The sequence below is a fragment of the Schistocerca americana genome, chromosome 5 (assembly GCF_021461395.2).
Source record: "Schistocerca americana isolate TAMUIC-IGC-003095 chromosome 5, iqSchAmer2.1, whole genome shotgun sequence".
NCBI classification, from domain to species: domain Eukaryota; kingdom Metazoa; phylum Arthropoda; class Insecta; order Orthoptera; family Acrididae; genus Schistocerca; species Schistocerca americana.
Window position 1 is genome coordinate 678,034,462 of NC_060123.1, and position 27,267 is coordinate 678,061,728.

Consider the following 27,267-nt stretch of genomic DNA (forward strand, 5'->3'; position numbering starts at 1 on the left):
GTGTCGTATAGAATATAACAGACGTGTTTTCCTGTGGAGGAATTGGTTGACCTATGACCTTGAATTCAAATATTTTCGGTTCCCATTGGAGAGGCACGTCCTTTTGTCTACTAATCGCACAGTTTTGCGGTGCGGTCGCAACACACACACTAAACTTATTACAGTGAACAGAGACATCAATTAACAAAAGGAAAGATCATAACTTTGCAAAAATAAAGTAAGTAAAATTTCCACTCGAGGGAACACTTTAACCAAGGACCTCTCGCTCCACAGCTGCTCACGCTAACCACGGGACCACGTCGCGCCCATGTTCACGTCATCCTCCATGTTGCTCATGGGCTACTCAGTTTGTATATTTTGCTTATTTTTTCATAGGTCCACACAACTTCTTCCTGTTTTCTCGATTGATCTGTGTTCAGTTTTTCAAGGCCTATCCACTGCGCCAAATTATAACTAAATCTGAGGGGGGTGCGATGGGGAGGTTCCCTTGTTAGTAAATGAAATACTAACTGCGACTTGCTGAGGATATTACTGTTAATAATAATGACAGTCTTTTTGTTGTACCTATCTGCGTCTCAGTTGTATGGTGAGTGGCAACTTTCCTTTTCATAATATTATTAATAAGATGAGATATTCTATAATACACCATCATCTCAAAAATTTTGAAAAGTGGTGTCAGCAGTGAAACAGGTCACTAGTTATCTTTTTAGAGGGATTTAAGAATGGCAGTACCTCTGGAAAAATGCTTTGAGTTAGTGATGCATTATGTATTTCAGATTAGACCAGGCTTATTATACGGGAATAAATCTTTAGTACTCTTGTTAGAAACACCATCAAAACCAGATGAGCTTTTATTTTTATTTTTTTTTATTTTTCAGATACCATACAATTTTCCTAATTTCAGAAGAAGAAGAAATTGGTTATACATTCATTTGATTGGATTTTATTAGAATTAATTTTTTCAACACACTTACGTGATTTTTCTGTAACTGTTTGTCCCTACACTTTCTATTATATTTAAGAACTGGTTATTAAATACATTTGCTACTCATTACTCATTATTTATAACCCTTCTATTCAGTTCAATAGTGATGTCTTTATGAGGCTGGTTGTCTTCCTCTTGTTTCACAACATTACATATAGGCGTAAGTCTATTATTGAAATTACTTATTTCTCACATTATGTGCATGTTCCTTGATTTTTAACAACTCTCTCTTTAGCAATTTTGAGTACTGCAGGATCCCTACTTCTTTTAGCCAAACGACATTTCCCTTATTCTTTCACAAGATACTTTAATCCCTCTAGTGACCCACAGTTTTTTAACATTGCTGTTTCTGATAAGCTTATGTGGAGAGCTATTTTAAAATAATGACAATTTTGTCATGGAACAGATTGAATTTTATGTTGTCATTTGGTTCGATACAAATTTCACCCTAGGTCATCTCCTGTAAACTATTCTTAAAAACATTTGTCATGGAGTCAATCATTTAAACTGATTTCCACTAAGGAGTATTCGTGTTGTAAGGCAATATCTTATTCATCATAACTAACTGTGCATCATAATCAGAGAAAGCATTTGTTACTTGGTAAACAGTTACTTTATTGCTTTGAGCTTCACCAAAGGAAACATTATCAATCAGTGTCTTACTGTCTTTATCCACCTGTGTTGGAAAGTTAATGACCGAGATCAAATTGTAGGATCCAAATAGTTAGACCAAACATTAAGAGAGACCCACACAATTTGTGATCCAAGCAACCTGCCCTTCTTTCCAACCTTTCCTAATCTATCGTTCTTCTCTTCCCCAAGGAAAAAACTAACAATTAAGAAAGCTGGGACAGCTTTTTAAAAAATGTGTGTATCAGTAGTAGTTACAATTTCACTTGATAAAAAAAAAAGAAACATGAAACATTGGTGTACCAGCAAAACTTTATACAGTTGATATCCACAAAACAGAAAAAAGTGTAAAATTTATATAGCAATTTTTATTAATGCAATAAGCTCAAAATATGTCACCAACCATTTATGAGAAAGAAAAATGCTCCTGTTTCATTGGCTACTGCACGAGCAATTAGTGTCTTTCCTGTACCAGGAGGCCCATAAAGCAGTATGCCTCGAGGTGGTTTGACACCTATGGCTTTGAAGAGACTCGGGTGACGTAACGGCAATTCAACCATCTCTTTTATTTGTGCAAGCTGTTTCCTGCAACCACCTATATCATCATAGCCGACAGCATTCAATGCCTCTTCTTCTTCCTAAGCACACAAAAATTGTTTTACAAATGTCTGCAATTGTTTGAATGTATAAATATGCATAGAAAAGTATTGCTTATTAGGTGAAATTAAACAATAGTACAAATTTGATACCTCACGTTTTATTGGATCTCCCTCACAATGAATGACTGTGTCTGGAGCAACAATGCAATATGGCGAAGGATCAGTTTCAACTACTTTGAATTCCACAGCCCTCATGCCGCCTCGTACAATGAAAGTATCATCCTTGTGTATGGGTCGGTACGCTTCAAGGAAATATGGTTTGAGATATACCTCAAACAAATTCCTAAAATAGTCATATACATATGAAAAACTAAGTTACTGTATTTGAAAGGCACAAAGTTCATGCAATAGTATACACAAAAAAATAGACCCCTGAAAGCAAAAACATTATGAACCAAATCAGATTTCTGTGTGTATTTCTTCAGAAGCTGACAAAATTTAGAAGCTACAATGCCATTAAACATGAAAATTTGAATTATCATTTTCTTACCCAGTTAAGCCTTCAACTGTGTCATCAATTGGGAGAACATGTATCCTTTTGCCATATTTAACATCAGGACATGACTGGACTGAGACAATATCTGATAATCGGACTCTCAAATTATTCCTAACAACACGGTTCATCCGTATTTTTTCATCTGGGCAGCTGTCATCTGACAGAACAATGCATACAGTTTCTTTTCGCCGTTTTCCTTTCAGAAGAACAGAGTCTCCCCTGAACAGTTGCAGTTCATCCATTTTGGCCTGAAAGAGCAAAGCACACCATAAACATTATCTGTTAATTTCCAATATATCTTCTCCACATAATATCTGAATTATTACATATCTTAAAACGATTGCCAGAGCTGCAATAGAGGACATTATCCAGTAATTACATTTTCATGTTGACCAAGCAAAGTATGTTGATAATGGACGTGGCTCATTTGTGTACAATCTGTGACTAGCTTTAGCCATGGATGTACAGGCAATAGCATCACTTAATAGTGTATTATACATGGAAATGGAAAAATTTTTCCACTCTGTCTTTAGCATACACAAGTTCACTCACACACAGATTTTATTTACTCGAGTGGCAGACAATATGGCACAAGTTTCATACAAGTAACTGAGTAGTGTGAAAGGCTTTTAAGCTGTCATTTATGAAAAAGGATAAAATCCAGTGATGGAATGTAACTTAATACTTTTTAATAACATACTTCACATACCCACCTGACAAATAGATCACCCAGTAACAATATCACATACTCTTACTCCAAGGCACTGGTTTCAAATTAACAACAGAACAGTAGCACAAGGAATGGTGAACAGAAAATTTAGGCCACTACCTTTTCACCCCTTGCCAGTCACATCCTGATCATGGAATATCTTCCCCACTGTGATACAGAGCAGTGTGTGCGTTAGCTATCTTCTTCTTCTTCTTCTCCTCCTCTCTCTCTCTCTCTCTCTCTCTCTCTCTCTCTCTCTCTCTCTCTCTCTTTTTAGGCGCAAAACTGCTATGGTCATTAGCGCTCGGTCAGTGACTTAGGAAACAGTAAAAACCGAAAATGGAAACCAGCAGCTATGGAAAAGAAACTCAAAAAATTGGAGAAACTAAAAGCTTCAAATGACTGACGTCATTTCACTGGCACTAATAAACTCGAGAATGCGATCGGCCGAGCGCGTGTCATCTGCTAAAATTGACGATATATCAGGCGAAAGCTGTAGGCCGGCACGTAACGGAGTAAAATAGGGGCACTCAATTAAAAGGTGTCTTACCGTCCACAGCTGAGAGCAGTGAGGACAGAGTGGGGGAGGATCGCCACTTAAAAGATGTCGATGGCTAAAAAGACAGTGCCCTATCCGGAGTCTAGTTAAAATTACCTCCTCCTGACGACGCGTTCGGGAGGAAGAGGTCCAAGCACAAGGAAGAGCTTTCACGTCCCGCAATTTATTATGGGGAAGTGTCGACCAATGTGCGTGCCATAAAAGAACAACACGGCGACTTAAAATGCTCCGTAGATCGGCGAAGGGAATCAACTGAATAGCTGGTCGAACAAGAGAGACTGCAGCCTTGGCCGCAATATCGGCCGCCTCATTTCCACAGATACCAACGTGTCCCGGGAGCCATAGGAACGCCACCGAGACGCCCTCCAGGTGGAGCAAGCGCAGACAGTCCTGAATCCGGTGGACCAGAGGGTGCACAGGGTAAGAGCTTGGAAACTGAGGAGAGAGCTGAGAGCATCTGAGGAGATAACATACTGCATCCGCTGATGGCGGTGGATGTAGTGGACAGCCTGGAGAACAGCATAAAGCTCCGCAGTATAAACCGAACACTGGTCGGGAAGCCGAAATTGATTTGGGGTGTTGCCAACAATATAGGCACTCCCTACACCTAACGATGTTTTCGAGCCATCGGTGTAAATAAATGTGGCTTCCTTTATTTGTGCACATAGAGCAGAAAATGCCCGATGATAAACAAGTGAAGGGGTACCATCCTTGGGAAATTGACAAAGGTCACAGAGCAGGCAGATCCGGGGACGGAACCAAGGCAGTGCTGTACCCCAAGTTGTCAAGAAGGTTTTAGGAAAGCGGAAGGAAAGAGAATGGAGCAGTTGACGGAAGCGGACTCCCGGTGGTAGCAGGGAGGAGGGGCGGCCTGCATACCCTACATCAAACGAGGCGTCGAAAAAAATGTCATGGGCTGGATTAGCAGGCATGGAAGACATATGGCTAGCATAACAACTCAGAAGGACTGCTCGCCGATTGGACAGCGGAGATTCAGCAGTTTTTTTTTTTTTTATTAGGGCGCACAACTTCAATGGGAGGTTCAGCAGTCTCAGCATAAAGGCTTTCCACAGGGCTGGTGTAAAAAGCTCCAGACACTAAACGTAATCCACGGTGGTGGATAGAGTCGAGACGACGAAGACTGGACGGCCGAGCGGAGGAGTAAACTATGCTTCCATAGTCCAATTTCGAGCGCACTAAGGCGCAATAGAGGCGGAGAAGGACCACTCGGTCCGCTCCCCAGGAGGTACCATTCAGCACACGGAGGGTGTTCAGCGATCGCAGACAGCGAGCCGAAAGATAGGAAACGTGGGAGGACCAGCACAGTTTTCTGTCAAACATAAGACCCAAGAATTTAGCGACGTCCGAAAACGGAAGGTTGACAGGTCCTAGATGTAAGGAGGGTGGAAGAAACTCCTTACGTTGCCAAAAATTAACACAAACGGTCTTACTGGGAGAAAAACAGAAGCCGGTTTCGGTGCTCCAAGAGTAGAGGCGAACGAGACATCGTTGAAGACGTCGTTCAAGAAGGCTGGTCCGTTGAGAGCTGTAGAAGATCGCAAAATCGTCCACAAAGAGGGAGCCCGAGACATCAGGAAGGAGACAATCCATAATTGGATTTATGGCAATAGCAAACAGTACAACACTTAGCACGGACCCTGGGGTACCCCGTTTTCTTGGGAGAAAGTACAGGAGAGAGTAGTGTTCACCCACACTCTAAATGTGCGCTCTGCCATAAATTCGCTAAGAAAAAGGGGCAGCCGACCTCGAAAGCCCCAGTGTGCGGAGGATGCCTGTCCTCCAACAGGTATCGTATGCTCTCTCCAGATCAAAAAATTTTGCTACTGTTTGGCGTTTCCGGAGAAAATTGTTCATGATATAAGTGGAGAGAAAAACAAGATGGTCAACTGCAGACCGATGCTTTCGGAAACCGCATTGGGCTGGTGTTAAAAGACTGCGGGACTCCAGCCACCAAGCTAAACGGCAATTCACCATACGCTCCAAAACCTTACATACACTACTCGTGAGAGAAATGGGACGATAGCTAGAAGGGAGATGTATGTCCTTTCCAGGTTTCGGAACAGGAACGACGATAGCTTCCCGCCATCGTCTAGGAAAAGTACTGTCGGTCCAAATTCGATTATAAATGCGAAGGAGGTAACGCAGACTATGGGTTGATAAATGCAGCAACATTTGGATGTGGATACCATCCGGTCCTGGGGCGGAGAAGCGAGAAGAATAGAGTGCATGTTGGAGTTCCCGCATGGAGAAAACAGTATTATAGCTTTCGCGATTTTGAGAGAAGAAAGCAAGAGGTTGCACTTCCGCTGCACGTTTCTTCGGGAGAAACACTGGCGGGTAATTTGAAGAGCTCGAAATCTCAGCAAAGTGTTATCCAAGGAGTTAGAAATTGCGACGGGGCCACTAACGTATCACGCGCGACAGTGAGCCCAGAGACCGGGGAGAAACTAGGCGCACCTGATAACCGTCAAATCCGACTCCAAACTTCCGAGGAGGGAGTGAAGGTGTTAAATGAGCTAATAAAGAATTTCCAGCTTGCCTTCTTGCTATCACGGATGACGCGACGGCATCGCGCACAGAACTGCTTATAGCGGATACAGATGGCCAAAGTAGGACGGTGGCCGGGAAACGCGAAGAGCATGTCGCCGCTCACGTATTGAGTTCCACCAAGGAACTGGGGGGCACCGGGGCAATTCGGAGGTGCGTGGTATTGAACGTTCCGCAGCTGTAAGAATAACGTCAGTAATATGTGTGACCTCATCGTCGACGCTAGGAAAGTGACGGTCATCGAATGTCGCTAGAGACGAAAAAAGTGTCCAATCGGCTTGGGCAAACTTCCAGCGTCGCGGGCGCATATAGGGCAGTTGAGGATGCAGTCTAAGGACACATGGAAAGTGATCACTCGAGTGTGTATCATCAAGGGCGAACCATTCGAAGCGCCGAGCTAGCGGAACAGTACCGACCAAAAGGTCCAAATGAGAGAAATTTGTCGTGGAGGCAGACAAAAATGTAGGGACCCAGTGTTGAGGCAAACTAGATCTGCTTGGTGGAAGACGTCTAGCAATAGTGAGCCACGTGACAACGATGTGGAGATCCCCAAAGCGGGTGGTGGGCATTGAAGTCCCCAACCAGCAAATAGGGGGGTGGAAGCTCACCAAGAAGATGAAGGAGATCAGCTCGTGCCATTGGTGTGGACGATGGAATGTATACGGTACAAAGAGAAAAGGTATATCCAGAAAGGGAAAGACAGACAGCGACAGCTTGGAAGGAAGTGTTTAAGTGGATTGGGTGATAATGGAGAGTATCATGGAGAAGAATCATGAGTCCTCCATGGGCTGGAGTGCCTTCTACAGAGGGGAGATCAAATCGGACGGACTGAAAATGGGGGAGAACAAAGCGGTCATGGGGACGCAGCTTTGCTTCCTGAAGACAGAAGATGACCGGCGAGTAGGATCGTAAGAGGATCGACAATTCATCCCGATTGGCTCGAATGCCGCAGATATTCCAATGGATAATGGACATAGGGTGAACAGAAAATGGAGGAATGTGACCAAGGTTGCCGTCAACTCAACGACTGCTCAGAGCTTGCGACCGACAGCATGGAATGGCATTCAGCCGAAGGCAGAAGATCATGATCCATAGGTTGTTCAGGAGCAGCTCCTGCCACCAGCAATCGGCCGGTTGATCAGCCGCCAGCAGTGCGCCTCGGCGACACAGAAGACGGCCGAGTGCGATTTCCGCCAGGTGGTGCTGTAGATGAGACACGCCTTGGCGGAGGAGGAGATGAACTGGGTTTCTTATTAGCCTTCTTGGAAATATGATGTTTAGATGAAGGAGGAACTGATGGTTGTGAAGTTGGGGTACGTACAAAATCTTCACGAGTATGCTCTTTTTTCGAAGTCTTGGTGTCTGACTTTTGGGCTCGAGATTTAGCAGAACCCGATGAAGGGTGAGCCGTAGAGTGGGCAGGCGAAAGTGGTGAGGTTGAACGGGCGATCTTTGCGCTGGCCGATCTGACGACCGTGGCACTAAAGGTGAGGTCGCAAGTCTGCGTGGCCGCCTCCTTTGTCGGCCAAGGAGAAACAAGGACAGTGCTGTATTTTCCTGTCTGAGGCACGGTGGGCTGTCGACTGGCGAATAATTTTCGAGCAGCAAAGGTCGACACCTTTTCCTTCACTCTGATTTCCTGGATGAGCTATTCGTCTTTAAAAATGGGGCAATCTCGAGAGGAAGCAGCGTAGTCACCCATACAGTTGATGCAGCGAGGGGATGGAGGTGGACAAGCACCCTCATGGGCATCCTTGCCACACATAACACATTTGGCCAGATTGGAACAGGACTGGCTGGTGTGATTGAACCGCTGACACCGATAGCAACGCGTAGGGTTTGGGACGTAAGGGCGAACGGAAATTATCTCATAGCCTGCTTTGATTTTGGATGGGAGTTGAACTTTGTCAAATGTCAAGAAGACAGTGCGGGTTGGAATGATGTTCGTGTCAACCCTTTTCATAACTCTATGAACAGCCGTTACGCCCTGGTCAGACAGGTAGTGCTGAATTTCGTCGTCAGACAATCCGTCGAGGGAGCGTGTATAAACGACTCCACGTGAGGAATTTAAGGTACGGTGCGGTTCCACCCAGACAGGGAAGGTGCGGAGAAGTGAAGTACGCAGCAATTTTTGTGCCTGGAGGGCACTCACTGTTTCTAACAAGGTGCCATTCCGTAATCTGGAACAAGACTTTGCAGGACCTGCAATTGCGTCAACACCTTTCTGAATAATGAAAGGGTTGACCGTGGAGAAGTCGTGACCTTCATCAGACCGAGAACAACAAGGAACTGTGGCAACGATGGAAGAACTGTCTGTGGCTGAGACTCAGTGAACTTACGCTTGTGAGCAGACATAGTGGAAGGTGAGGAAACCATTGCGGAAGAATCCCTCATGATTACCGGCGTCTCCGATGGCGCGTTCCTCCCTTGTGGGGGCCCTCTCTGAGGGCACTCCCGCCTTAGGTGATTGTTCACACCTCAGATCACACCTCCCGACAAACGGACGGAGGGAGGGACCAGTCGGCACTTTCGGAACGGGTAATCACCCCTACCTGGGCCTGGCCGTTACCAGGGGGTACGTACGTGTCCTACCTGTCTACCCGGGGCGGGGAATTACGCGTTACCTCGTCGCCGGCTACGCATGAAAATGTGTGGGTCGGCCTTCAGAAACGCACAGGAAGGAAGAAAGAGAAAGGGAAAAACAAAGAAAGGGAAAGGAAAGAAGAGAGGTCTCAAACGCCGCAGCGGCGAAAAGGGTAAAGAGAAGAGGTAAGGAAAAGAGAAGGACAAAGGAAGGGTGAAGACATACAAGCAGAGAAGGCGAAGAATGCATTACATTTACGAGTGTCCGTCTCCAGACGTAGGCACAAACCATACTCCCAGAGGGGGAGAAAGGGAAGGAAAGAGCCAGAGGTGAGGTGGGGGGGGGGGGGGGGGGGGGGGGGGGGAATGTGGGGGATAGGGAAGGATGCGGAAAAGGAAGGTATGCAGCCCGGAAAGGAAGGAGGGCCACATTAGCTCGGGGTCCCGTGCTCGCTACGCACGTATCCACAAAAGAGTTGTGGACCCCCTGGGGGGCGTTAGCTATACTGATCAAGGCGTTCAAGTTTAAGTGATGGTGATGCTTTTTCAATGCATATATTAATCTTCTAACATACTGCACAAATGAAACACACACACACACACACACACACACACACACACACACACACACACACACACACACACAAAAGCTTTCTTCTATTCTAATCTGGCACACTCAACAACAACAAATTCATACACACTTGGATGTAAGACACAGAAACAATGTTCCCAACCTCGATAAAGTGGTAAATATGCAATACTGAAATTTTATATTGACTAAATTGTTTCAGATTATGCCTTCAAGGCACACATGTACTAACCTGTGACAATGCAACAACAGAGTTGTCATCACTCACAGCTTCTTCAACAATTAGCCTGTTTGGACGATCCTTTTTACGAAGAATTGCAGTGGCCAAGTCATCAGGACTGCAAACAAAATACTTTTATTGGGTTTTGACACAATAAAACGTTAATTATCACTTACAGAGCATTTTCCATGTGATTTACAAGTGACAAAGAAGAAGCACATTAAATTACCCTAATTCTTTCACATCAGATAAAAATATATTTCTAAACTTTTTATTTTGAACAATGAATGGCACTCATATGAGGATGAATGCTGACACCAGAAAATGAATCCCTATTCAGTTTTCTCTGATAGCCATATTTCTTAATTTAGCATAATTCAATGACACACAACTACAAGAGTAATTTTGCATATCAATACTTCACGGCATGCCTATTAAGAGATGGGATTTAATAAATAAAGAACATATTTGTGACCCATCATATTCCACAATTACAATCTTGTTTCCTTTTTTATACAACATGTAAAAATATATATCTCAAACACACATGCGACTCATCACCAAGTACAAAATTGACTTCAAAATTATAATTGTGATTAACAAATAAAACTGAACTGACTGTGCACAGCACAATAATGCTACCTGCAATTCGGAAGCATGTAAACCAACTTTTATGCTTCCCCACACACAGTTTATCTTCCATGTGAGATGTCAAACCTCCCCCCCCCCCCCCAAAGCAAAAAAAAAACCTGTCGTAACATACATCTCTCTCCCCCCCCCCCCCCCTTCAAGTGTGTGCATATATTGAGAATCAATGTTTATAAAAGGAATTAGGGCTATCAACATAGAAGACTGACTCCAAATGCACAATTGCTATAGGTCAATATCTGTGCTCTATTAGCTGTGATGCTGGGCAAGCCACACACAACACAGTAATCTCTGCGTCTGCAAGTAAAAGCTTCATCAACAGGCACCCCATCACTCTTGAGAAGGTATGGAATACAAATGGGTCATTGTCCCACTAATACATTTTGTGTTAACCATATTTCTCTTCCATGGTTTACAGACAAGACAAGGATGAAAAGACAACCTCTTGAGAATACAATTTTTATGCACTGTAAGATCATTGTTTTCACTCACAAACATACTAAAACACAAAATAGCAATAACACAGGTAAGTAGTTATCAATGGTTATCATTAACTATTCCTATGTCATCTACAAAGGATCCCTAGGTTAAATATGAAATACTATTAAATTTTATAACTCAGGATGTAATTGAGATATTTATTGGTAGTTTGCTTCTATAAGTACAGTAACTAAAATTGTTTTCAGTGCTTGCTTGCAGCAGTTAGTACCTCATGTACGGAACTGCTTTATTCATGTAAATGTGTGTCAGTAGCCATGGGGACTCTGCCGCGAAGTCCGTTACACTGGTAGAACATTGTTTTTGGTACACACAGTACAATCTACCAGATCCGAGCCACCGCATTCGCGCAATAGCATATTATTACACCTGCGAAACACTTCGAGAGAAGTGAAATACAGATTAGTTGTCGGCAAATCAATATGTATTAGATGTGTATACAAACATTTAGTTACTATTGTGGACACATACCATCAATATCTCAATTACATCAAGTTATTACCTTTAATATCACTATGTTTAACCCAGACACCCAGCATTTACAGACATAGCTTAGCACCATTGCTTTACAAGTGGTCTAATCTCAGCTGAACATCACAGATTTCTTTGAAATTATGTATGTACATTCACACATGTTCCCAGTGAGCACAGATAAGATTGTACTTTCATCAATATAATACTTGCAGATATACAGTCATTTGTTTGACCCCAACGCACAGCATCAACAGTGCACCCATTTTCTTTAAAAAATAAATACACAAATAAAAACAAAACTAGAACTTTTACAATTTTGTGCGTTCACTTAAGCAAAATAATTAAAAGAGATTCCTTCAGTAACTTTCACGTTGATAACTGGAAGCAAAATTGGATGAAAACATAGATTACCGAGAAAAACTGAGGTTTAGCTTTTTATATCTCCCAAAGTAATTGCAGCACAATTCAGAAATGTTCCACATAACTTACCAACACAAGGTCTAAGAATATAAAATATCATACTTTTACTGCTTTCCAACAGTTTACAAACAGAGTGCAAAGTTGACAATTTTTGTAAAAATGCCAAAAAGGTATTCTTTGCCAATCAAAAACAAGTTTTCTGCTCACCAAACTCAAAACCATTTCCTTTAGAAAGACCACATTCTAAACCACCTAAAACACTGTATTGAGTTTTGCAATGCGAGCATACAAGGCTCAAAAAAAAAAAAAAAAAAAAAAAAAAAAAAAAAAAAAAAAAAAAAAAAAAAAACCATGAAAAGGTGGAGGTGCACTGCAAATACAGCCATAATACAACACTGGTACTCAAATTTAACTTCTTTTCCTTACTATGATCTACATTTGATAAATACTTTCTGGGGAAGGTGTTATCGAAAGTACTACGACTATAAAGCGAGACCGAGTCAGAAGAAATTTCAGGGCGAGGGAGGAGGGGAGATTTAATTGTCATGACTCATCTGGACATTTCAGCCTGCTACAGTAACTATAGAATCAAACAGGTTATAAACTTCAAAATAACTGTGCATTGTGAAAGTACTGGATAACAAGGTCGTAAAATTGTTGCGTGACAGCTGCAGCAAATTGTATAAATTACCGTTAAGTTTTACACGACTGTGCAAATTTTGGTGGAGATCACAGTAGACTGACTGACTTTTTTTTCTGGAAAGAACATACAAGGGCTATCCACAAAGTACATTACATTTTGGAATTAAAAATAAATAAAGTACTGGAATTTTTTTTAATTATATACAGATGAAAGCCACACTTAAATACAACTTTTCTACATAGTTGCCATTTAAATTAAGGCACTTATCGTAGCGATGGACGAGCTCGGAAATTCCTTCGTCGTAAAATTCAGCCCCCTGCGCCTTCAACCACGTGGTTACCTCTTCTTTTGGGACAGAAAAAATGTGATTTTTGTGGATTTCCTGGAAAGAGGCACTACAATAAACTCGCAAAGGTATTGCCAAACTCTGCACAACCTCAGAAGAGCAATACAAAACAAGCGCAGGGAAAAGTTGGGCTCAAAGATCTTGCTGATTCACGAGAACGCCCGGGCCAACACGGCAAATGCCACTCGAGAAGTTCTCGAATCTTTTAAGTGGGAGTTGTTTCCTCATCCGCCTTACAGTCCCGACCTGGCACCAAGCGACTTCCACTTACTCCCAGCAATGAAGAAGCGGTTGGCTATGCAGCGTTTTGATGACGACGCACACCTTCAAGAAGAGGTAACCACGTGGATGAAGGTGCAGGCGGCCGAATTTTACGACGAAAGAATTTCCAAGCTCGTCCATCGTTACGAGAAGTGCCTTAATTTAAATGGCAACTATGTAGAAAAGTAGTATTTAAGTGTGGCTTTCATCTGTATTTAATAAAAAAAATTCCAATACTTTATTTATTTTTAATTCCAAAACGTAACGTACTTTGCGGATAGCCCTTGTATGTTAAGAGAATTTTGAGTATGTTCATTATTGTACAGTGCTATTGAAGCACTAGTTAATAATTATGTTCGTAAGTTAAGCAATTTTGTGTAACAATGTACTGATACAAAATAGTGCTGCTAAGCTCCATAGCAGCTTAACCACTGCTTGTTTCTTTTAAAATGAGAAAACCAACAACCTCATGGCCATAGTGACCACTCCCGATAACAGTGCAATAGCAGCCTCGAGTGGGTTTCTTTCCCACAGGTTCCCAAGCCTGATAAAGGTTTCTTTCCATAGAATTCCAAGAATAATGATGCACTTATTTAACTGCCAGAAGCCAAAGGTAGAAGGTCTTTTAGAAGCCTCAGCTTATATTTAATTCAAACTAATTGAATTTATGTTATAGATTTCATTAATTTGCTATAGAATGTCATGAGGATCTAGATCTTTCCCATGATAGTACTGGAATAACGGCAATAACGTGCTGTTCTGGAATTCAGCACTTGTCACTCCCCTATAGCTAATAAAGCGCATTTGCTGGGCCACTGGGTACATAAAGCTTACAAATGCAGCTTTCTACCTGGCAGACATTTCACAAATATTTCCAATCCACCAATCTTCTTTGAAACTCTGTTGGGCTAAATTGTTAATTCATCAGTTGGCTTAAGGTGATGACTGTCTCTAGTTCCTGTTAGAGTATATCCATGTTTGAGTCTCTCTTCTTGAAATTTTGCTCAATTTCTTCTTTGCTGTTTTTTGTTGTTGTTGTTGTTGTTGTGGTCTTCAGTCCTGAGACTGGTTTGACGCAGCTCTCCACGTCAATCTATCCCGTGCAAGCTCCTTCATCTCCCAGTACCTACTGCAACCTATATCCTTCTGAATCTGCTTAGCGTATTCATCTCTTGGTCTCCCTCTAAGATTTTTACCCTCCACGCTGCCCTCCAATGCTAAATTTGTAATCCCTTGATGCCTCAGGACATGTCCTACAAACCGATCCCTTCCTCTAGTAAAGTTGTGCCACAAACTTCTCTTCTCCCCAATCCTATTCAATACCTCCTCATTAGTTACGTGATCTACCCACCTAATCTTCAACATTCTTCTGTAGCACCACATTTCGAAAGCTTCTATTCTCTTCTTGTACAAACTATTTATTGTCCATGTTTCACTTCCATACATGGCTACACTCCATACAAATACTTTCAGAAACGACTTCCTGACACTTAAATCCATACTCGACGTTAACAAATTTCTCTTCTTCAGAAACACTTTCCTTGCCATTGCCAGTCTACATTTTATATCCTCTCTACTTCGACCATCATCAGTTATTTTGCTCCCCAAAAAGCAAAACTCCTTCACTACTTTAAGTGTCTCATTTCCTAATCTAATTCCTCAGCATCACACGACTTAATTCGACTACATTCCACTATCTTCGTTTTGCTTTTGTTGATGTTCATCTTATATCCTCCTTCAAGACACTGTCCATTCCGTTCAACTGCTCTTCCAAGTCCTTTGCTGTCAGAATTACAATGTCATTGGCAAACCTCAAAGATTTTATTTCTTCTCCATGGATTTTAATACCTACTCCGAATTTTTCTTTTGTTTCCTTTACTGCTTGCTCAATATACAGATTGAATAACATCGGGGAGAGGCTACAACCCTGTCTCACTCCCTTCCCAACCACTGCTTCCTTTTCATGCCCCTCGACTCTTTGTAATTGCCATCTGGTTTCTGTACAAATTGTAAATAGCCTTTCGCTCCCTGTATTTTACCCCTGTCACCTTTAGAATTTGAAAAAGAGTATTCCAGTCAACATTGTCAAAAGCTTTCTCTAAGTCTACAAATGCTAGAAACGTAGGTATGCCTTTCCTTAATCTTTCTTCTAAGATAAGTCGTAAGGTCAGTATTTCCTCACGTGTTCCAACATTTCTACGGAATCCAAACTGATCTTCCCCGAGGTCGGCTTCTACCAGTTTTTCCATTCGTCTGTAAAGAATTCGTGTTAGTATTTTGCAGCTGTGACTTATTAAACTGATAGTTCGGTAATTCTCACATCTGTCAACACCTGCTTTCTTTGGGATTGGAATTATTATATTCTTCTTGAAGTCTGAGGGAATATCGCCTGTCTCGTACATCTTGCTCACCAGATGGTAGAGTTTTGTCAGGACTGGCTTTCCCAAGGCCATCAGTAGTTCTAATGGAATGTTGTCTACTCCCGGGGCCTTGTTTCGACTCGGGTCTTTCAGTGCTCTATCAAACTCTTCACGCAATATCGTATCTCCCATTTCATCTTCATCTACATCCTCTTCCATTTCCATAATATTGTCCTCAAGTACACTGCCCTTGTATAGACCCTCTTCTTTGCTAATGAAAGAAAATGTAATGCCATTAATGCTCTCAGAGCAGCAGCGTGACAGATTGGACCTACAGCCAGGAAAATACTCTGCATGTTGGATTGGAAATATTTGAGACTTCCGCTGAGTGCAAGGACGCTTTAATGAGCCTTATGTCCTCGCATCACCTAGCAAATTCATTTTATTGGCATCAAGAAGCAAGAAGTGCTGGGGTCCACAAGAGCACTTTACTGCAGTTATTCCAGCACCAACAGTGACACTGTTTTACCACCCAATAGTTTTCCTGATGGCAGTCTACAAAAAATAAATGAAAGCTGTACAAAAGTAGTTTCAAGTAAACAGAAGGTTAGGATCCTAAAAGAACTTCTAGCTTTGGCCTCTAACAAAGTGTATCATCATGTTTGGGATCTTATGTAAAGAAACCCACTGGAGGATGTTACTGCATGGCTATTGGGCATGGCTACTCAGGCCATTTCTTACTTGAAAAGAAACCAGACGTGGTCAAGTCAGCATGGACCATATCAACAAATTTACAGAATTTTTCATCAGTACACTAATGTTCTACATTAACTGCAAACTAGGCAAATCCAATATATCTTCTTCTTCAGCACTACAGCCATTGGTGGGCCTTTGCCTCCTAAACAATCTTCCTCCATATCTCTCTGTTCTCAACTTATTTCTTCCATCCACGGATCCTCTCTTGGCAAGGTCAGCCAGAATATTGTCCATCCGTCTAGCTCTTTGTCTGACCTCCTTTCTGGTGGAACACAGTCTAGCATTCATTATTCGAAACACAATATATGTTACACTTTAAACCAGAATTAAATTATCTTGTCAACTGTATTGTACAATGAAAGGGCATACTAAAAATTCTCTTCAACAAATCCTTTCTAAAACAAAATAATATGGCAGACTGCTATGAACTTCACCAAAATTTACACAACGTGGCGATGGTGTAAAACTTAAAGGCAATTTATTCAATGTGCAACTGTATGCAACAATTTTACTACCTCAATGTCCAGTGAAATTCGAAGATTGTAAACCGATTGATTCTGTAGTTGTTATAGCAGAAAACAAGGCTGAAACACCTTGAGAAGTCATGACAAATGACACCCCCTTTCCTGAATTTTTTGAGTTCTGACTCAATTTCATTTGCTAGTTGTCACAACTTCTGTATTACCTCCTCTGGAGAGTTCTAAACAACTGTAGAACACAGTAAGATGTGATGTTTGAATACCAGTGGAATATGTACTCACACTGCAAAACTAAAAGTTTTTTAGGTGGTTTAGAATTTGGTCTTTCTCATGAAAACTGTTTAAGACTATGTAGAAGAATTTCATAAAAGTTGGATAAAAATCCCATTTACTGTCATTTTTATAAAAATTTTCAACTTTTCCCTCAATCTGTAAACAACTGGAAAGCACTAGCAGTACAAAATTTTATATTCTAAGAACTTGTGTTGGCAGGTTATTCCAGGCAAAGTTTCAGGTTTATCCCGCAATTACTTCCAGCAATATAAAAAGGTGAACTTAACATTTTTTTCAAGTGTGTTTTTCAGCCAACTTTGCTTCAATTTATCCATGACTGCCTAGTTTTGTTTCTTTCAAGATAATACTGTTGGCACTATTATGCCTCAAAGTCGTTGAACACTCATGGGTGCACTGTTTAAAGCTGTGCTTTGGGGTCAAACCAATGACTACATCTTTGGAAGTATTGAATAGGCAATTGCATTACTTAACCAATTTTACTGGGAACATGTGCGAACACCCAAATAAATGGTTCAAATGGCTCTGAGCACTATGGGACTCAACTGCTGTGGTCATAAGTCCCCTAGAACTTAGAACTACTTAAACCTAACTAACCTAAGGACACCACACACATCCATGCCCAAGGCAGGATTCGAACCTGCGACCGTAGCGACCCAAATAAAGTTTTATCAAAATCCTATGTGGTCATGCAGTAACCCCTAGACCACTTGAATGGAATGACCCTTTACGAGAACAATTTGTAACATAACCCATTCATTTCATTATATGACGCTTACAATGGAAATGAAAGTCTAACTCTTCCAATATTTCATCTTGATATGTCAGGGTTATATGAGCACATGTAGCAGAAAAAAATTTTAGCTCCTGAGGTCAATGTAGGCCTGAAATGCCTTCTTGTAAGCACCAAACAACAGATAAGGGGAGTGGTTTGCAAGGTAAAATGTATGTGCAAGATATTTTGCACAGACACACAAAAAAATACTATTGTGGAGATGGAAGCACTGTCTGTTGTACACTACACAGCAACCTTTCTCCCCACAGCAAACAGAAACTGTGGGTTATGTTCCACTTCTGGACATTATTACTGAGCACTTAAGAACTCAAAAAATTAACATTGCTGACAATGCGAGCTCAACCACCCAAATCAACACTAGCTCCTAACTATAATCTATCATAGATCCCTCCAACAAAAAACCAAGCCCAGTTCTTGGAAAAAGGCACAGGTCACAACGATCTACAAGAAGGGTAGTAAAAGTGATCCACAAAACTACCATCCAACTTCCTTGACATCAATTTGTTGTAGAATCTTATAACATATTCTGAGCTCAAACATAATGAGGTATCTAACAGAACGAACTCCTCAACGCCACCCAGCATGGATTCTGAAAACTTCGATCATATGAAACTCAACACTCACTTTCCTCACACGACATACTGAAATCTTTGGATGAAGGCGATCAGGTAGTAGCAGTATTTCTTGATTTACAAAAAGCATTTGAGTCAGCACCGCACCATTGCTAATTTTCAAAAGTATGATCATATGGGGGCATCAAGTAAAATTTGTGACTTGATTGAGGACTATTTGGTAAGGAGCACACAGCATGTTATCTTGGATGGAGAGTTGTCATCAGATGAAATAATGTCAGGTGTGCCCCAGGGAAGTGTGTTCGGACCCTTGCTGTTCAGGTTGTGTATTAATGACCTTGCAGTAACATCAGTCCTTTTGCAGATGATGCAGTCATCTATAATGAAGTACTGTCTAAAAGAAGCTGCATAAATATTCAGTCAGATCTTGACACGATTTCAAAGTGGTGCAAAGATTAGATTAGATTAGATTTACTTTCATTCCAATTGATCCGTAGTGAGGAGGTCCTCCAGGATGTGGAACATGTCAGAAAAACAACAATACATGACAAATATTTAAACTAAAACAAATAAGCTAATGTACCATTCCACAGGTCCCAAGTGGAATGATCGTCATTTTTTAATGAACACTAAGAGTCATTTTACAAATACTATTGCACTGAATTTAAAATAAAAAAGTTTTATATTTATTTATAAGGTAAGAAACATGTAATACAACTACTGTAATACTTATTTACAATGAACACATTACTGCACTGAAATGGTGCAGAAGTTAGATTATACTTACACACACACACACACACACACACACACACACACACACAAATTTTCAGTGAACACATTACTGCACTGAAATTGTGCAGAAGTTATGTTGTACTTATATACAAATCAGTTGGTTTTCCTCAGAAATTCATCAATGGAGTAGAAGGAGTTGGCCACCAATAAATCCTTTAGGCTTCTCTTAAACTGAATTTCATTGGTTGTTAAGCTTTTTATGGCTGCTGGCAAGTTATTGAAAATGTGTGTTCCTGAATAATGCACACCTTTTTGTACAAGACTAAGTGACTTTAAATCCTTGTGAAGATTATTCTTATTTCTAGTATTGATTCCATGAATTGAGCTGTTGGTTTGAAAAAGTGATATATTTTTAATGACAAATTCCATTAAGGAATAAATATATTGGGAAGCTGTAGTTAGTATCCCTAGTTCCCTAAACAGGCTTCTGCAGGATGTTCTTGAGTTCACACCACATATAATTCTTACTGCACGTTTTTGTGCCCGGAAAACTTTCGCTTGGCTTGATGAATTACCCCAGAAGATTGGCAACTTGCTTTAAATCTTCATAAATGTAAAATTGTGCACTTCACAAAATGAAAAAATGTACCCTAAGACTATAATATCAATGGGGTCACTGTTGGAATCTACCAACTCATAAAAAGACCTAGGAGGTAACACTTTGTAGGGACATGAAATGGAATGATAACTTAGGTTCAGTCGTGGGTAAAGCAGATGGTAGACTTCAGTTTATTGGGAGAATACTGGGGATGTGCAATCACTCATGTGACTGCTGCTACAATATTGCTGAAGTGTGTGGGACCCATGACAAATAGAACTAGCAGAGGATATTAAATGTATACAGAGAAGGGCAGCATGAATGGTCACAGGTTTGTTTAATCCACAGGAGAGTGTCACAGAGATACTGAAGGAACTGAACTGGAAGACTCTTGCAGATAGATGTAAACCATGCTCAGAAAGCCTATTAACATAGCTTCAAGAACCAGCTACAAATGATGATTCTAGGAATATACTACGATCTCCTACATATTGCTCACATAGGGATTTTAAGAATAGGATCAGAATAGTTACTGCACACACATAAGCATTCAATCAATCATTCTTCCCGCACTCCATGCATGAGTGGATTAAGAAGAAACACCAATAATTGGTACAATGGGACGTACCCTCTGTATTGCACCTATCAGTGGTTTGCACAGTGTAGATGTAGTATTGTTCAACACACAAACACATGGTACTTCTCACCTTGCTGGCCAGTCGGGGACTTGTAGCAAATAGGCTCAAAACAGAAATAGAAACGGTCCTAAGAAGAAAAACACATTTTGTCACAGATTCATTTAACTAAGCATGGAAGCATCACAGATGTGCATCCAACTCTAGTGGCATATGCCGCAAAAGGAGTATTGTTCATGATGGTGTGGTTTACTGTTAAAATCCTGTATGTGTTTATACTTGATGACTGTGATTATGATGTTGTAGCTGTCGGATTTAGGGCATTCTCCATTATGGTCACTGACGCTGCCTTACAGGATCTCAAAATATACATCTCTACATTTGAATGCTTAATGTTCTCAAAAGCAATGACACCTCAGTTAACACAGATAAGCACTGAGTTATGCCATCTCAAATATGTGGTTTGTCCGGCTAAGACTGCCTGTCATTTGTGTATAGCTGTCAACTCAATAAAACAATAGGGGCCCAACCATCCGCTCAGAACTTACAGACACTTCTTCCCCAAAACTGCAGGTATAAGACCCCACACTCACAAGATTTTATAATGTGTTACACTGTTGCCATTGTCAGTGAGGATGGTGGACAAGGTGTGTAGGGCCTGAAACACCCTGGATGATGTTTCAGAGGATGAACCAATGTCATAGTTGGTATCCTGGTGGAGGAGCCCACAGCTGGGAAAAGGAACGTGGGGCACCTAGCGATGCATCAGGGAACAGAGGTGTGGGATACAACTGTTGGGGGGAGGGATGCTGCAGTGAGGTCTCAACCTACAAACCTGCATCCACAGGAACCACTGATGGTACCCCAGGGTGCAAATTCTACCTGTGTGGTTGAGGGTTTTGCAAGGGTGGGTACCCAAACTCCAAGCGATACACAGATGGTACTGGATGGTGTGTCAACATTCCAAACACAATGGAGTATCAACCATCTTAATGCACTGCTCATCTGTAACTGTTATCCACAAAGCTTTTGCTAGGCCCATACCACTGAACCTGGTGCAGGGGTATCGTCCAGTGTTTCAAATTTGGTGTTCTAAGGGCTGTGGTTTGAGAAGATGGAGGAGAGTATGTGGCTGCTGCCCACAGAAGAGCTCCGCTGTGCTACAGTCATGGACACAGGTGGTCCTGTAACTGTAACAGTATAACTTACGAAGTCTGTGACTATGGATGAAATTTTTCTGAGGCTAACTGCACGCAGTTCGTACTCCGCAATCTTCTTTCATTACCACCAGGTTTATTGTCAAGCACCCCCTTCCTTCTCACATCCAGCTACCAAATCACTCCCCACCTCTTCTTACACAAACTGCTGCGAGAACATAATTTAATTAACATTCAAACAACAAAACCAAAATTAAAGAGTAATGTCTCATTGACATGAAGACTTAAGTTCAAAATGGTTCAAATAGATCTGAGCTTTCTGGGACTTAACTTCTGAGGCCATCAATCCCCTAGAACTTAGAACTACTTAAACCTAACTAACCTAAAGACATCACACACACCCATGCCCGAGGCAGGATTCGAACCTGTGACCGTATCGGTCGCACAGTTCCAGCTTGTAGCGCCTAGAACTGCTCGGCCACCCCAGCCAGCCGAAGACTTAAGTGGTATAAACAAGTTTACAGAATTCAGAAAAATCACTTCAACTACCCGCATGTAATTTTTGTTGTTCTTCTGTGTAAAGTAGTACAAGGAAGTAATGGATTATTATAAAGCATTTTCTGATGGGCAGCAGTTCTGTTCAAGCAGAATACTTATATTATTGAAATACATAATTGCACTATGTTGTATGTTGCATATAATAAATTTGAACAAATGTAAATTTCTAGATAAAGCAAGGTCCAGTTCAGTAGGTCCTTATGCAGCAGGCCTGTATAGTTCCATGTTATTGCAATTGAACATTAAAAGTGACACTTGCTCTGAATGTAAAGAACACCTAACAGGCTCACTAAACACTTAATTTTTCAATACATGACTCATCCCTAATACTTCTGAAACAGAAGTGTGTGTATTCCACCATTCTAATGTATTACCTTCAGTAGCAAAGATCAGCCCACACTTTGGCCCTCTTGGTACATTCAAGCATGTCAATGAACCAAAATACCCTGGTGTAGTTAGACAGAATGCAGACATATGAGGAAAAGGATAGTGTAATATTCTTAACTTTGTGAGCATACTTCTTGCAACTCCTGTCATTGACCATAATTTGTCATTTACCACCTCCTACACACGAGTTCCACTCATTCTGTGGTAACCTTCCCCTACCCATTCCACCACAGCTAAGAAGGTACTAACACGATTAAACCTGGCAGAGAAGCTAGCAGGTAGTACATGGAGAACAAATAATCAGTTCTCTGTAGAGCATTGCTTTCATTGGAGGGGGGGGGGGGGGGGGAGCTGACTTAAATTTGAATGCAATTATGGGCACAGTCAGACCTACATGTACGATGCATCAGCCACCAATACATCAAGTTTCTAAAAATGAATCAATTACTCTCCACAATAATTTACTCTTACCAGCTGGAAAAAAAAAACAACAAACCAGAAGACCACCATACAAAGAGAGAGTCCAAATGCTCCCCACTGGGTTCAACTGAGATGCTTACAGGAAACGAGAGTCAAGCTAGGAACACTTGGAACCTTAAACTTTTGACAACTCACCAGTAAATGTTAGAATCATTTTAGGAAGCTGAAGGGTGTAACTCAACAGATACCGCACTACAGAAGGGGGCCTCTTGAACTGACAGTGCCTGTGACTTGTGATACTCATAATGAGCCACATTGTGAGTGAGTACCCTAACCCCCTGTTAACATAACAGGTGTACACCTATGCAACAGTGCACCAAGCGTACATGTCAGGAACTGCCCAATTACATAAAGCACATGGGGTAGTCCTGGTGCAAGAAAGTCTTGATGGGACTGATTTCTTATAAAGCTGTCCATTCAAATTAAAAATTTCTGATAGCTCAAGGTTTCTATTTATGGAGTAATTGTTTTTATTTCTGTTATTGTTATTTATTAATTAATATTCTCTTATACTATTACCACAGAATTATATTATTACTGTTCTGAATTTTGGACTGAACTATTTGTTTTATATTATGAAACATGGTGGAAGAAGAAGCTGTTGATCTAAATTGACGTTTATACAGACGATTGCACATTGAGGATGCAGTTGTTTTTGGTGCTATTGCCCTGGCAGTGTCAGTAAATCTTAGGATTAGGACATGACAAAGATGACAAAATGTCACATGTTGTTAGGTTCAAATCCTGTGTGGGCATAAGGGACAAAGGCAGTGGTGCATATTCCCTACTACTAAAGGAATTTAAGCCCAAAGATCCACAGAAGTTTTGAAATTTCGTGAGACAACATGGGTCATTACAAGCTGCTGTTGATCACAAAGAATGGCATTCGCTTAAGTGACAAAATAGTGTAGGAGGCAGTTTCACCTAGCCAGAAGTAAGAATTAAACTATTTGACTATTTTGTGATTGGACACACTGGCTGACTTCTATGTATCTCCTTTCTGGCAAGCTGAAATAAACCAAAATATGCACTCAAATCAAATGTGACCTTCTGTCAATTATTGCACATACAAATCTAAAACAACACACCAAGTGGCATTACAGTAGAGTCCAATTCCATCCATCTGCTTTGACCCATGATGTCATCAATACGGCAGAAATAGTTATTTCCAGTGTATGTATACAAAACGACGACAATGATGTCACAACATACACATGGCAACAAATGCGAAGAAAAATAAAAATGACAATAACGTCTCGCTCCAAAAATAAAATGGAACTAACAAGACAACTGCAGAAAATACAGGGTTTAGGGTGGGGGCAAGCTAAATATGCAATAATAAAAAACACCACACCATCGCAAAACAAATAATATAAAAATATTAATCCCAACATTCTGCTATACCCATCACCACCGCAGATATTGATACCAAAAAATCAACTTATACAACTGAAAAGTGGAATATGATATTTCTCTTGGCCTTTATAACCCAACTGAAACTATCTATACCACAAAACCAGAACCAACAACTCCAAAAAAGTGGAACCAAAACCTCGAAAACTCAAAAACGCAAATATCCCATATACACTACAACCAAAACAAAAACCGCTAACCAACAAATGCCTCCAACAATACCACCTAGGTTGTCCACCCCCTCCCCCCCACAAACAAGACGCACACACGCCACATATACATGTCCTCAGCCCGAGCTGCCAGAACGCTCATCAACCTCATGTTGTTGCCACAAATGCTGCATCTATGCATCTAACATTCAGCAATAACACACAACATCTGCAGAAACTGTATGTCAGACGACATATAATCACCCCTCTTGGAACGTAGTGATACACTTAACTTCACTGTCACATCCATACCTAACAAAAAGCAATAAAAAAATTAGACTTATTTCGAAACAGCGGACACCAAACTAATCCTACCTATAAAAAAACCCACCCCAAACACACAAAAAAGGTTAATAACTCAGGAAAATGTTTCCAAAAGCCACATTACCACACCAACTACTTAAAACCATGTTAGCACGATTACGACCAAAACTCGAACCCAATACCACATGTTAAACTCAGCATGTTCACATCCACCACCAGAGGGCACTCTTAAACATAACAACGCGCACCTCTGCAAACATAACCAACACAAAACCTCCATGCCATGAATGTGAGTGCACACATGCCTACTCTTAATAGCTACTGCATGATTTAGTGTGGTTTACGGTATGTTGAATTGCCAATGGGCTTATTGAGTGTTATGTTTGGTTCTTTGTTAGTGCAGCATACAATCTGTTAATGCTGTGAATACGTATATATCTGCTCTCCACGGCAACTTAACAGTTGAAATTTGCCACACCCAAACAAGCAGAAAATAACTGAAATAATTATTGAATAACACCAATTATCCAAAGCAGCAAACAACATTAAATCTCGCAGTTTGTCACACAATGTATTATGGCTAAGGTCCTCTATATCCTTTTCACTGTCAAGGTCATTAACATGAGTAGATCACTTTCCAGTGGACAGTTGAAGATCACTTTCCAGTGGACAGTTGAAAGGGTGGGGGGGGGGGGGGGGGGGGGGGGGGGAGAAGAAAGACCCAAGAATGTATACCATCTCAGTCTGCACAAATGAAAACATTTTACAAACTAGCACCCTACTGTAATTTGTTCAACTAAAAACCACGTCCAAGACTATGCAAAGCCAACATCAAAAAAGCTTAATAAATATAAGTAATTGCCAGAAAACACAAAGTATAATTATGCTGGATGCAGCAGGTCATCAGAGGTAACACCATGATTAATGCTGACTACGTACTTCCCCATGACACCACTAGAATCACAACACTATCAAACCCTGTGAGAACTCCAAAATACATGAAGGTAACAAAAAAGGTAATGAGTCTAAGTGAAAACTATGTTCTCGCCATATCACACACAAGCCAATCCCTATTTTTTAAATTTTCATTGAACAAGATTAAGGGGGAAAATGGAGCCTTTAATAACAGTAAAAAACATTTACACGAGCCTCTAATTCGTTCTTTACGTTTAACATATGTAATAAATAGAAGGCTAAATAACACTGATTATCAAAGTATTATCAAAGGCCTTCTTCGAAGCAACCATGATTCATGCTATTTTTTTCCCCCGTCACCCATGATTTTACTCCAGAATTTAAAAAACATATCTGGTTCAATTGTCACAGCAGTACTATTAGTGGAAGTAAAAATTTTGTGCATTCTTCATCCACACGAAACTGGTGCTAACATGACGTCCGAATGATGTAGCAAATCAATACCCATTGTGAAATAATCTCCGTATGCAAATACCAACTGTTTTTGGCCTTTGAAAGAAAAATCTGCGGCGACAATAATTATAAAAACCAGATAGTAGCCTACATCAGCAGCGGACCCATTTATAAACGAAAATAGTAAAAGTGACTCTCATGGCTAAAGTGGACGTTACATCAACAGATTCCATTATACCAAATATTGACGTACTGAATTCAATTTCTACTACTGGATGATTATCAAAACTGATCAGTGCCCGTATTTAAACAATCTGCCGAGACAAATCGAGTAAATCTACAAATATTGTCGAAGTTTAGAAAACAAATGACTCACGACATGATGACAACGTAGTTTTGACTGTGATACTTCCTCCAAACAGACAAACTAAAGGAAACAATCACAAAAACAATTAAGAAGTAAATCAAATATAGCTGCCACAATCAAAATATAACAATCTTACTTTCTGCCGTCAGCCATTTCGTGTCGGTTTCCTGTTACGACTTTACGAAACCTTTTCTTTCAGTACTCCCGCAATCACCAATCCCCTCTTTCCACACAATGGATCAAAGATGACTGAGTTACACGAGCATTGCTGCCACAACGAAGTAAAGAACACAAAGATAACTCTATATAACCGCAACGTATCATAAAACACCAAGCTCGTTCTTCTGATTACTTCAGTAACTATAAATGACTTATATGTTCACTGAATACAGTAATCAGACTCGACACCGTACACAACTGGAAACTGAGAGTCATAAATTTATTTTTACCAAACAAAAAAGAAAGCAGTATCTTTGGCTAACCTCGAAGAAATGTAAAAAAAAAAAAAAAAAAACCGATGTTCTTCCCCTTTTTACTTGACATGCAGCTAGCAC

The 27,267-nt window shown here is 40.8% G+C and overlaps 1 protein-coding gene across 1 annotated transcript in view; it reads right to left on the bottom strand.

Annotated features, from left to right (window-relative positions):
- LOC124615494 (transitional endoplasmic reticulum ATPase TER94) overlaps positions 1-27,006 on the bottom strand; it is a 58,487-nt gene extending 31,481 nt beyond the window's left edge. Inside the window, exons 1-5 of the mRNA XM_047143438.1 lie at positions 26,850-27,006; positions 10,011-10,116; positions 2,765-3,018; positions 2,365-2,557; positions 2,019-2,253 (exon numbers count right to left, since the gene is read on the bottom strand). Of these exons, the coding sequence (XP_046999394.1) occupies positions 2,019-2,253; positions 2,365-2,557; positions 2,765-3,018; positions 10,011-10,116; positions 26,850-26,866 (805 nt within the window). The 5' untranslated portion in view covers positions 26,867-27,006. The remainder of the gene's footprint in view (positions 1-2,018; positions 2,254-2,364; positions 2,558-2,764; positions 3,019-10,010; positions 10,117-26,849) is intronic.
- Between the last annotated feature and the right edge of the window lie 261 nt (positions 27,007-27,267).